The 13227-nt window shown below is 40.2% G+C and overlaps 1 protein-coding gene across 1 annotated transcript in view; it reads left to right on the top strand.

Moving 5' to 3' along the window:
• PTCH2 (patched 2) overlaps positions 1-13227 on the top strand; it is a 63851-nt gene that overhangs the window by 30434 nt on the left and 20190 nt on the right. The window contains exons 4-6 of the mRNA XM_039349619.1: positions 770-839; positions 1953-2044; positions 9028-9223. Coding sequence (XP_039205553.1) covers positions 770-839; positions 1953-2044; positions 9028-9223 — 358 coding nt within the window. The remainder of the gene's footprint in view (positions 1-769; positions 840-1952; positions 2045-9027; positions 9224-13227) is intronic.

The raw sequence follows: 13227 nt of genomic DNA, 5'->3' as shown, positions 1-13227 counted from the left end.
CTGTATTACACTAATAATAAGAATTGTTCTGTTGGATTGTTTTCATTCATTCATTAGATTAGAAGCCCTTCTCCCACGCAATTGTACTTGCAGATCTCTGGTTTTCCATTGCAAGAAATCGGCAGTTTTATTGTTTGTTTGGGTAGTGCTCAGTAGCACCATCCCTTTCCTCTCAGCAATTCTGCTGGAGGTGGCTGGTTTCCTCCTGCTAATTTTGAGCAGTTCAAAAGAAGCCATGACATTTTCCTCCTTTTTCCAGAATTCTGCTAGATGTAGAATCAACTGTTTATTGCCTGACAATTAGCTAATTTGCTAATTAACTTACCAACAAGACAGTCAGAATACCTATGATCATCCCTTACTCAGCAGCAAATCAATTGGCGGATGGCAATAATTGCAGATTTCCATCTGCTAATGGCAGCTGGGAAAGTAGTTGGGCTTTTCTATGATTCTTTGAACTGCATTTTCTATAGTAATGTAGCCACAAGCAATCTTGATCTGCAGAATTACCCGCTATTGGATTCAACCAAGATCTAGTTAATTCAATATTCTGTTGTAGTCACTTACTAACTACATGCTGCCACAAAATCATAAATAGAGCATACAAATCATGGTCTCCTGTCCAACGTCTGATGTTCAGAAATGTATTGTCTTGAAATATATTGAAGTCTCATTTAAATATATTCATATAAATCTTGTATTAGTTAGGACAATTCTCTCCCAGAACTCCTGTTTTCCTGATGTTCACTGTCTTTGCTCTTACTCTTAGATCATGGGATCTCAACAAAATATGCTACAAATCAGGCGTCCCAATAATTGAAAATGGAATGATTGCACGGGTGAGTATATAAGGGAATCACTAGAATTCTGCAAGCAAAACATGTCCATGAACACCTTTACCCACCTCCGAAGGCCAACTATTTTCAGTTGCACAAACATGTCCTCCTAAGGATCTAAAGCAGTGTTTCTCAACCTGGGCAACTTGAAGATGGTGGACTTCAACTCCCAGCATTCACCTGGCATGGGCTGGCTAGGGAATGCTGGGAGTTGAAGTCCACTCATTTTCAAGTTGAGAAACACTGATCTATAGCATATATCTATGCAACTGCCAGGCAAAACAAAAACAAACACCCGTTTGTCCCAACATTGTATAGTAGCTATAGAAAGGAGGTGAAACATGTGGGAAAGTTCTCTTTGTCGAATATTGTAATTTCCTGGAGGATTACTGGTTTTACTGGAAAATGGAGTAGATGCTAGAGGTGATCTTTGCGGTTGCTATGGGAATAGGTGGAATCTTTTTTAAATGCCATCACATAAGAGCAGCTTTCCAAGTCATCCTTTTGGATTCAGAAATTGTTTTAATACACTGGATTTTTTATTCTAATAATATTCACTTATTTCTATTCAAGATGTTGGCTACTTGTGAATTTTTATCTCCATTCCATTCTGTGGAGTAGGAAAATATATTTTGTCCTTCTTTGTTTTCAGCAGTGCCTGATCTTTGCGAATAAGGATTTTATATTACTTAGGCTTGGATTGTAAGAAACTGCAGTGTTTGACGCTTTGTACAAGGTCACCAAATTACTGTCATATTAGTCAGGGTGCTATCCTTAAAGACTTCCCGTGACTTGACTAGCTAACGCTAGGTCTTGGCATTCAATATCTTACTGAGTAAGGTGTTATTTAGATTGTAGACTTTGTATTTAAGATGGTACTCCTTTGTATTTAAGATGGTTCCCAGGGCAAATTTCTATTCCCCCCAAAAAAACAATATAAGTTTTTAGACTTTAGTAATAGTGGAGAAAGAATTGCAGAATAAGTAATCAGGTAGGCAGTAAAATGAAAAAAATGTTAATAAATTAAAATAGAGGAAAGAATCTCCATAGACATATGAGAACTGGGTGCATGAATTTATATTTATGTGTCATGATTATTATTCTTTTTATTACCAGATGATTGAGAAGCTCTTCCCTTGTGTTATTGTGACTCCACTGGATTGTTTCTGGGATGGTGCCAAACTACAAGGCGGATCTGCTTATCTACCGTAAGTGTCTGCTTTTTTTTGCTATATCATTCTGTCCCTCTGTCCTGCAGCCATATGATGGGATCCTAATTATGAGAAAAGTACATTAAGCAGTGACTATTATGATTAGAGTTTTTTCTGCCCTTACTTTGCATAACTCCGATGAAAAGATGTAATTTGATAAGCCACCATTGCTTTGTTTTTTCATAGGATAATAATTGTGCAAAGTAATAACACTTGCCCTCCTCTAATTCACATTTCCTATTTATCCCATTAAATGTTTCTATATAATATTCACCAAAAGTATTTTCTTTCAAAGAATCCCTCAGCTAATGAGAGCACTGTGATGCTGTTCCATAAACTAGCTGGGTTCTGCAACAAACTTAATTTGGTCACTTAATTGATTTTTTTCTGCATTTCTTCAATATATTGAAGAGAATGAAACCAAATTGACAGGCTTTGTACCACATACTAAGTATGAACCCAACTCTTTGATCTAACTGACAAGGCTAAGAAGTTTGGGAAAACCCAGTTTCTGTAAATGTGAGAAAGGAAAGGCTGTTACTGATATTATTCATAATATTATGAAACATTTCCTGTAAACACTCAAAACACTTAACTAACATAATCACAATAACGATGATAACCAACTTATATGGTCAGAGTTTCACAGAGGAAACTGCCACGCAACCTACTTCTAGTGACATTGTCATTGTGAAGATTAGTGAGGGTGCTGGCTATCAGCATACCGCTTTTCTGTTCTACCCACTTCCCTTAGTCTCCTCCCTTTATTGCTATTTTCCTTTTCGAAAGAGTGAGCTGCTACTGTCTGTACTTTAATATTAAAGGACATATTATTGAAAGTTAAATAGGAAATGGAGACTTCCCTGGTGGTTTGTAGTTGGTAGAGATTTAAATATAGGATTTCCAGTTCTTAGTTTACTGTATTACAGGATTCTATTTGCTAAGTAATGTCCAATAAGGGTGGATAGTGTTACTGATTTGAGATCACTGATTAAAAAAGGGAAAGGTTTGTTGAATATTTGTGATAAGGAATGGCCATAAGCTACAATATGGAGGCTAGGGAGTTCTAGCTCAAACACCATAAAGAGAGCATTGCAAAGGTTTACTCTTAAATTGTGTACTGTTCAGGCACAACATTTAAACTCAATTATCCTGGACACCTGAGGGGAAAGGTTGGATTAATTTGGGCAGACTGTAGAACAGAGTCTAGCTGATGATATTGGAAAGGGGACCTTTTTGAAATGTTCCTTTGAAAAAATTTTGTCCTTTACAGATTTCCTGTACAGATAACCATAGGATCCTTGTCTGATAATAGTTTTCTTCCTTGACAACTTTAGATAAGGTTCACTTTGCATCTGGTGCCTTCAAGATATTTACCTACATGGCAGAATGTATTCAAGATCATTGCTTATATAAGGAAGCAGTGGATATTCTGAGTGATCTCAGGGTAGATATATCAGGAATTAAGCTTTTCAGTATCCTCCCTTTTGAAGAATGGATGTGATACCAAGGCATAGGCAGAAATGTTTTGTAATGTTGATTTGGATAGGGAAAGAGCTGTCTTCTACCTCGATAGTGTTACTGTTTACCTTCTTTTTGTATGAAACAAAACATGAAAAGGAAATATAGCTCGCCCTTTTCACCTGCTTTCAATGCAAGAGGATAGCAATCTATGGGTGAGAACATAGAAATATAATGTCCTCCAGCCGGCCCCAGATTTTGGGCTCATGTCTACAGCCCCAAGGCCCGCTCCTTGTCCTCTTTCCAAATCAAAGGGGGCTGGGAGTACCACTTGCTGTCATCAGTCCCCTCCCCAAATTTTCTGGGCCCAGTTGCTTTGTTTTATTGCTTCTGCTGCCTTGTAATTATGTTTCTATTAAGGTGTACAAAATGGGGGATGAACGGGGGGGGGGGAGTGAAGTTGTGGAGACCAGCCCTCTGCAGGGGAGGGGGAGGGAGGCCCAGGGACAATTACCGGCATTCTTTCTGTTTACAAGTGTGTTTGTCTGTTAGGGGCCCTGGAGACTTATGCTTTGTTAGCAAATGGCAACACCACATATTCTCATGCTAATGATACTTTGAAAGCTCCAAGTTGTCCAACAAATGGAATAGTAGCTTTATTCAGTCTGCTGCTGAGTGGAAGAGGACAGTGAGTAAAGAAGGAGAAAACAGATTCCTAAAGCAAAAACATTAAAAGAGGGAGGGATTACAGCATCCAACTGCCAGAAGGGTTATGGGGACGTGCAATGCTTTCCCCTTGAACTCAGTAGCAGCACAAATCCAAGGCAAGCAGCACAGGATCTAATTTCATTGCATTGGATGTAGATGACATGGTTACTGGCTCTTTGGGGTCAATAAGAGGAGATTTATTCTTCACCCCTAGGAATGTAGCGGGATTTCTTTCAAGCTGCCAAAACCATGCTTGAGATTTTAAGGAACCACCTGATTACAATATCCTTAACCTTTCTCTTTTTTTAAAGTAGATTATCATATGTATTACACATCTTGTACAAAAAGGACAGTTGACCAGGTTGTTTAGTTCTTTTCAGACACTACAGTGGATAGGATTAAATGTAAAGCCTTGGCTCCCTTGTTTTTGCACTTGTCTTTTGGTTTCTGAGTTTACCTTTCCCATCTTATATTCTACTTCTTATTCTTTAAATATTTTACACACACACACACACACACACACACACACACACACACACGTCCAAAAGTTTTTCTTCTGAATGTCTGAAATGGGGGAGCTTTTGCTCCAGCTTCCGCTTCAGTTCAGTTGAGGGTCTCTCTCCTTCTGTCTTCTCCCGTCTCCTTTTAACGTAAAGGGAGTGAAAATTTGGAGAACAAAAGGCAGCAATCTATGGAAAAACAAAAGGGCTGGACTTGGCTCAGTGAAGCAAGAAACAGGAGATAAAAGAAGCTCTCTTTAGGAGCAGGAGCTGGGCTGTTTGGAATGTGGGAATCAAGCAAGGAGGAAACTTCTCGGGATCTGAGATTTCATGAATGATTGGAGAGTGGTCCTGCCAAAACCATGACAAGATTTACTCTGCCTGAGTTTTCATCGTTTTCCCATCTTTGAGCTTAGTATTTATCCATTACCATAAAAAAAATAATTCGAGACGTTCTTCATTATTCTTGTTGGAGATCTCAGAAAAAAAAACAATCTATTTTATTAATAATTTATTAATAATCGATATTTTATTAATATTATTGTCACCTTTTCTTTTGATTCTCGAAGTTAAATTATATAGTTCCATAATAGCCTTAGGCAAGGAAAACACTAAGGAATTCACTACAGGTTTAGGGAGAGAAAATCACTTTTTTAGAAGGCTCTGAAGACAGATTATGTTTGATTTGAACAAACTGACAGAAGGGAGAAGAACTGACTTTTTCCGCAGAAGTTGGCTAGCAGACCAGACGGATCGGGAGAATCTGTATCAGCCTTCCCTGACCTGGAGTCTTTCTGATACGCCACACTGATTAAGCACTCTGAAAACTGCAGTCACAGTTCATCTGGCAGACATCTAGTCCAACCCCCTGCTCAGGCAGGAAACCCTATACCATTTCGGACAAATGGCTGTCCAGTCTCTTCTTAAAAACTTTCAGTGTTGGAACATTTACTGCTTCTGGAGGCAGGTTGTTCCACTGGTTAATTGTCAGGAAGTTTCTCCTTAGCTCTAGGTTGCTTCTCTCCTTGCTTAGTTTCCACCCGTTGCTTCTTGTCCTGCCTTTAGGCGCTTTGGAGAATTAGCTTGACTCCCTCTTCTTTGTGGCAGCCCCTGAGATATTACAACACTGCTATCATGTCCCCCCTCATCCTTCTCTTCATTAAACTAGACATACCCAGTTCCATCAATCGTTCCTTATATGTTTTAGCCTCCAGTCCCCTAATCATCTTTGTTGCTCTTCTCTGTACTCTTTCTAGAGTCTCAACATCTTTTTTACATCACGGTGACCAAAACTGGATGCAGTATTCCAAGTGTGGCCTTACCAAGACATTGTAAAGTGGTATTAACACTTCACGTGATCTTGATTCTATCCCTCTGTTAATGCAGCCTAGCACTGTGTTGGCCTTTTTGGCAGCTGCAGCACATTGCTGGCTCCTATTTAGGTGATTGTCCACTAGGACTCCGAGGTCCCTCTCACAGTTACTACTATTGAGCAAGGTATCCCCTATACCAGTGCTTCTCAACGTTTGTGTGACGGCGACCCCCGTCACACAAACGTTCTGCGCATACACGGGCGCCGTACGGCGCCCCCATGCGTGGCGCGCGTGCACGGCGCCGTCCCCATGTGCAGTGCGCATGCACGGCGCCCCCCGTGCGCGGCGCACGTGCACGGCGCCGTGAAAAATGGCGGATCGCCGCCTTTGGTGACCCCCGAAAAATGGGCGATCGACCCCAAATGGGGTCGCGACCCATAGGTTGAGAACCGCTGCCCTATACTATACCTGTACATTTGTTTTTTCTTGCCTAAATGTAGAACCTTGCTTTTTTCACCACTGAATTTCATTTTGTTAGATAGTGCCCAGTTACAGCATTGCCACAGTCGCGTGATCAAAATTCAGATGCTTGGCAACTCATTCACATTTATGACGGTTGCAATGTCCTGGGGTCATGTGATCACCTTTTACAACCTTCTGACAAGCCACGTTAATGGGGAAGCCAGATTCACTTAACAACCATATTAGTAAATGAACAACTGCAGTGATTCTCTTGACAGCTGTGGCAAGGAAAATTGTAAAATGGGGCAAAACTCAGTTCAAAACTGACTTGCTTAGCAACAGAATTTTTGGGTTCAGTTGTGGTCGTAGGTTGAGGATTACCTGTTTATGCTTTTATATATACAAATATACATAGGTTAGTGTGTGTACATGTATAAGTGTATGTATGTATGTAATGTATGTATGTATGTATGTATGTATGTTATATTGCAAGATTTCAGAATCTTGCAAATCTGAAAATACAATGCTCCCCTCCCTTTTACCCCCCCCCCCAAGAAATTAGAGAGAGTGTTCTGAGATACTTGTCCCATGCACTAGCCAGCTGCAGACTATGCTGCCTCTTATCTGATCTGACTGTTTTCTGGGCAGCATTTCTGGGCCCAGTCTGCCAAAGTCATCCCCACATACTATTACACCAGTGTTTCCCAAACTTGACAATTTTAAGGCATGTGGACTTCAACTCCCAGAATTCCACAGCCAGCAACGCTGGCTTTGGAATTCTGGGAGTTGAAGTCCTCATGCCTTAAAATTGTCAAGTTTGCGAAACACTGTATTACACTATTACAGACCCAGAAATTCAATAGCTACTTGTTTCCAAGCGTCAGGACTACTTCTTCTGGAAAAGAGATGTATGAATAATTTTTATTCTTTAAAAAAAGGCAATCAAGTTCACAACAAAAGGGATGTTGTTGCTGTACCGCCTCTCATTGCTTTTCGGTAGACGTAGCTGTGACCCCATAGCAGATATAGGACAGGAGTGGATAAAGGCATTAGTGATGGGTGGGGTGCTGTTTAGATATGGTGGGACTTCAACTCTCTTTTTCTACCCAATATTTATTATTTGGTAAATTCCAAAAGCTGTAATCCCAATACCATTGGAGGACACCAATTTTTGGAAGGTTCCACTAGAATAATCAGTACATCAGCAGAATTGTGTAGATAATATCTTCCATCTTGGCCTAGACAAGATCAGGGGCCCATTCAGATCACACACCCTCAGTATTTGTTTGAATTCTGATGCAGAAGGGAACAAGCAGTTCTGTTTATGTTTGCTAGTACCCCCAGTAGTGGTCACTGCTAAAAAAATTGGATAATTATGCTGGGTGTATAAGAGGCCAATGTATGGTTATCCATACCTTACTGCAGTTTCGATATAGATACATCAGATGAACGTATACAACATTTCTGCTATGCAGAATTCTTCTCTTTCTTCTCCATTCCTGTTGAAAACTTCTCTTTTTTCCTTTCAAATAAGCGTAATTTGTTCATGTTCTCATCCTTGTGCATAACTGCATTTACTGGTCCTACCAGGGAGGCACTGTCCAATTACTTCAGAAATGGCCCTCTAAACTACATGCAAAAGGAAAGCAGCATGCCTGATCCTGTTAACATATGGGGACAAAGGGAACGAAGGCCTGTTCAAACCCTGCACAAATCCCTCCTATCCCTAAATAAGTCTTTTGCAGCCAGTCAGGGCAATTATGTTCTCCTCTACAGCTTCCTCTTAGCTGAACTCTCTTTGGAATAATAGCTGGCCTACTGGACTGCTGCTGCTGTTCTTGCAAAGAAAATACAAATCAAAACACTCCAATAATTGAATTTTAAAATGCCTTTTTTTTTTTTATGACAAAGGATTAAAAATGTTTCTTAAAATCCAACCATGCAATGAAGATCAGCAATTTTGGAGCAAAATCAATAGCAACTCTCTTAAGGCAGTTAGTGGCAAAGAGCTACTTAAAGTTCAACCCTGTAACATTGTTATGACTGTTTCACTGCAAGAAAAAGGATAAATAGAAGGAACGCAATCAAATTTGCAGTACAGTGCTGTAGTGTGGAATGCTTCTTATTCAAAATGCCAATGACTCCACTCAGTTTTTAGTCCCGTTCCCAGTTCTGGGTATTTTTTTTAATCCTAACAGTTAGTTAGTATTCCATGTCCTCATCACACACATCCTCAGTGCACATTTATTGTTTTTTCTGTTTTTCAAAACTCCTTTTTTCAGTTCTAAACGCTCTCAGATTCCCAAAAGTGGAATTCTCTCTCACATGAGCAGGAGAAATGATTCATTACTGTACCTTTAAGTACCTCTTTTGGAATGTCCATATTCAGACAGAGTGGATGTGGCTTTTTGAGGGTTGGAAAGATTTAAAAATTGGGCATGAGTATAAGAGGTATCGCCACTTTAAGCGTGATAGATATGTAGGGCCAGCTGATGCTTTTTGAATTCTATTAATCTACAGCATTTTGTCTCTACAGAGGCCGGCGGGATATTCAGTGGACCAATTTAGATCCTATTCAACTGATGGAGGAACTGGGTCAATTTGCCTCACTGGAAGGATTCAAGGAGATGCTGGATAAGGCAGAGGTTAGCCAGGCCTATATGGAGCGACCTTGTCTCGATCCTTTTGACCCTGAGTGTCCTCCTAGTGCTCCCAACAGCCAAAGCCAGAAGGTGAGTTTCCCCCAATTTTTGGTATACTTGGGAGAATAAGAGCCAACCTAATGTTTTTTTTTTTTGAAGTTTAAGTTTAAAGTAATTTGCTGAAGGAGGAGAGGGAGTTGGGAGAGGGTTAATTAATCCAGGGCTTTTCAACTAGTGGTACGGGTACCACCTGTGGAACATTGGCACCTGGCAGGTGATACGCGACCATCCTAGAAAAGTGGTAGCAGGGGAGGGGGATGAGCTGAACCGGTGGCAGCACTGCACAAGCCTGAGCGAGAGATGGCTGGAGCTGCAGGGCTGTCAGGGCTCAGCGGAAGCGCCAGGATCAGTGCCGCTTTCCAGCTGATCGGTGCTTCTTCGGGGCTGTCAGGGCTCAGTGGAAGCACCAGGATCAGCACCAGGATCCAGCTGGAGCTCGGCGCTGATCCTGGCACTTCTGCTGAGCCCAGAAGAAGTGCCAATCAGCTGGAATGTTGCAACATCTCCAGGGTCTTGTGATTTACATTCAGATGCTTGGCAACTGATTCATATTTATGACAGTCACAGTGTCCCCAGGTCATGTGACCTGCTGCAACCACCCAGCAGACAGGGGGAATAAAAACCAAACACCCCCCACCCCACCCTCGCTGCCAATCCTCAACAGAAATGCTCACAACAATGAAAACCTCGGACAGGAGGAAGAGCGCCGTCGGATGGGCAGGCAGGTGTCTTGCTTGGCTGTGGCTTGGGGGACACTTTTTTCAGTGCCATTGTAACTTCGAACAGTCACCAAGCAAACTGTTGTAAGTCGAGGACTACTTGTAATTTATCACTTTTTTCCTTTTTTTTTTTTGTCATCAAGTTTTTGACACCTTGCTAGGTGACTGGCGGTACTCGGATATTGCTATATCCTAAAAGTGGTACAATGGGTGAAAAGGTTGAAAAGCTCTGGTTTAATCCATTAAAGGAGAATATTTGTAGCTCGAGGTTGAAAGGAGATGCTCTCTGAGCTTGGTTGTTTTCTTGCAGTCATTTCATTACCCAAACTAGGTAACATCATCAGGGCTAATAAGGAGTGGGGTTTGCTCTCAATTTTATATTCTAGTGCAGGGGTAGGCAACCTTGGCTCTTTTATGACTTGTGGACTTCAATTCCCAGAATTCCTGAGCCATGCTGGCTCAGGAATTCTGGGAGTTGAAGTCCACAAGTCATAAAAGAGCCAAGGTTGCCTACCCCTGCACTAGTGCTTGCCCTGTCAGTGTTGGTGGAAGCTGGTGTTGGAAGTTCTTCTGTTGGGCTGTTTACTGTTAGCTTGTATAGCAATTCCTTGAATGGGGCATTGCTTACTTCTTGATTGTTGGTCTATGTAATTCATTTTCCTATGTTGTTTCCCCCAGTCTAAATTGAATTTCTTCATGAGAAGCTGCTGTTCAGAGTATTGATAGTTACTGGGGGGAATCTGTTTTAATAGTGACATTTATATTCAACCAGGATAAATATCCCTGTATTTTGACAATATATAAAGATAATTTCTGAGCATTTATCAGAAACCGATTTTTATTCTCGCTGTTTCTCTAATTTCACCGATAATTTTTATTATGAATTTTCAAGTTTTTGGTTTGTTTTGTGGTATTTTTCTTATCGTTTTCTGAAGTTTAATGTTGCATATCAAGTCCAAGACTATGCCAACACCATTCAATACCAATCCAGAATTGTATCAAATTGGGCTAGATAAGCCAATGCTTTAATGCGCAATAATCAGCTTCTATTATCTCTTTTTAAATCTGACTCTCCCATAGTCCTAATATTTTTGTACATGCTGCTAATCTTGGAGAGTCATTGCCATTATTTATATTGCTATTTCAGCAAATAGTTTACTGTTCCAAGTAATATTTTGCTTATTTTCCATTATGACTGGATCTGACAAGATACAGCAAGATGTAACAATGCTGAATTTCTATAATGATCCAGTTAGTATTTTTTTTTAAAAAAAAGAAAGAAAAGAAAGGGGAGACCCTTATAATATTACAGACCATTCTCAAAAAGAATATAGAATACTTTGCGGAAGGGATGCAAAAATTGCCATCAGTGCAAAGAATTTAGAAATTTAAGCTCCTATAAATTAGGAGCAAGAAGTTGCAAATTGGCCTTCTTTTGATAAATAAAGGAAAAATGAGTAAGAATAGTCAAGTGCTTAAAATAAATTATCCAAATAAAAGACTTGGGGTTTGCCCCCCCCATCATTCATAACTATTTGCTACAAGATAACTGCAAGTACACATTAAGTTGTATGTGTGAAAATGAGAGAGATTGGCTTTAAGGAGAGATGATTCTCTTGGTTGAGCGGAGGAGAGAATCAAGTAGATGAACTTACAAATATCATTATCATATATATGTTTGTATGAAACCATATGGTAGTTTCTTGACGGCCAGAGGCATGTTTTTCAGGCTATGAGTGGCCCAAGAGGCTCAACTAACTGTGAGGTCCCCCATTTCATTAGCTTTGCCCTTCTTATTCAGGGTATGGGGAGGCCAAATAAAAGAAGCGGGATGCATGGCCCTGTGCCAAGGAAGCTCCGGCTGGACTGAGTGCTGATTCAGGCAGACGTAGTGCAAGGGCTGACCAGCAGGTGATCATGGTTGGAATGTGTCCCAGAACAGATGGCAGCATGGCAGCTTTTGGAAAACAGAGGAGGAGGGAGCAGCAGCCTGTGAACACTGACATACACACAGACTGGGAGCCCTGTGACGGAGGACCGGCTCAGCGAGTGGGAGGGTGGGATTGCAGCCATAATTCCACATTTCCTGGCTTGAAAGCCAGACTGTTATCATTATGGCTATCCAGTTTCTTTTTTTCCACCACAGAAAAAGGAAAGATTATGCCTTTAGGTCTGAAAGAAATACCCAATGTGCCGGCGGTCAAGCATCTGTGGCTGGGTGTGTGTGTGCACAAACACAGACAGAAAGAGGATTTTTATATTTAGAAAGATTTCTGACCAAATACAATCAGCGTGTGTTTGCTCATTTTTCACAGTCATAGAAAACCAGAAAGATTCTGTAGAGTTTCCTGACATGATCACTAGAATTTTTTATATGTCTTTATTTTGATAAGATATGATCCAATGCTGATTGGATTTGTTTGTCTAGTTAGGTGCTTTGTTGTTTTCATAACTGACGTGTGGAAAACCTGAAAGCAGATGGAATAGATAGAGATAGATTAAAGTATGAACAGTGTGGATTTAGAAGGTCTTTTTGGCAAACAAGTTCAGAACTCCACTCATCCAAAAGGCTCATGGAATGATATTGGAACAGATGGCCCTAGACTTTTGGCTTAATTTGCCTTGTTAAGTAAACTGATTAGCCTAAATTCTTTTTTTTTAAATTTTTTATTCATAATACAATTAAAACAAAAATGGACAAACATAACATTCCAGAAACAATTTTCCTAACAGTTTGTTTCTCATGGTACAAAAACTTAATACATCGTTCTTAACCTCTATATAAGCCTCATCCTTCTATACAATACATTTATATGTACAATTATATGTACAGTTATATATATCTTTTAATTCTACCATTCACTTGAAGTGCGAGTAGTTCTCCTTAATTCATACCAACAGTAAAATTTGTCCCAGATTTCGAAGTATTCATATTCTGTCTTGTCTTTCATAATCATTGTAAGCCTGTCCATCTCAGCACATGATAAAATTTTATGCAGGATCTCTTCTTCCATTGGAGTTCCCTTATTCCTCCAATTTTGAGCAAAAAACAGTCTGGAAGCCGTTAAAATGTGTAACATTAAATAATGTACGCCTTTGTCATACTTTTGCTTAGTTAAACCTAATAGAAAGAGTTTTGGTTTTGGTTCTACCACTCGCTCTAATATTTCTTCCAACCATACTTTCATCCTGTTCCAAAAATCACCAACTTGCGTGCATTCCCACCACACATGATGTCAGATTACATTTCCAACATTTAGGGGAGACATTGGTACACATTTTAGCCAATCTTGTGGGTGGGAGATGCCATCTATA

This window comes from Crotalus tigris, unplaced genomic scaffold (genome assembly GCF_016545835.1).
Source record: "Crotalus tigris isolate CLP2741 ecotype Arizona unplaced genomic scaffold, ASM1654583v1 scf7180000018299.754606, whole genome shotgun sequence".
In the NCBI taxonomy this organism is placed as follows: domain Eukaryota; kingdom Metazoa; phylum Chordata; class Lepidosauria; order Squamata; family Viperidae; genus Crotalus; species Crotalus tigris.
This window is presented reverse-complemented; position numbering and strand designations above follow the sequence as displayed.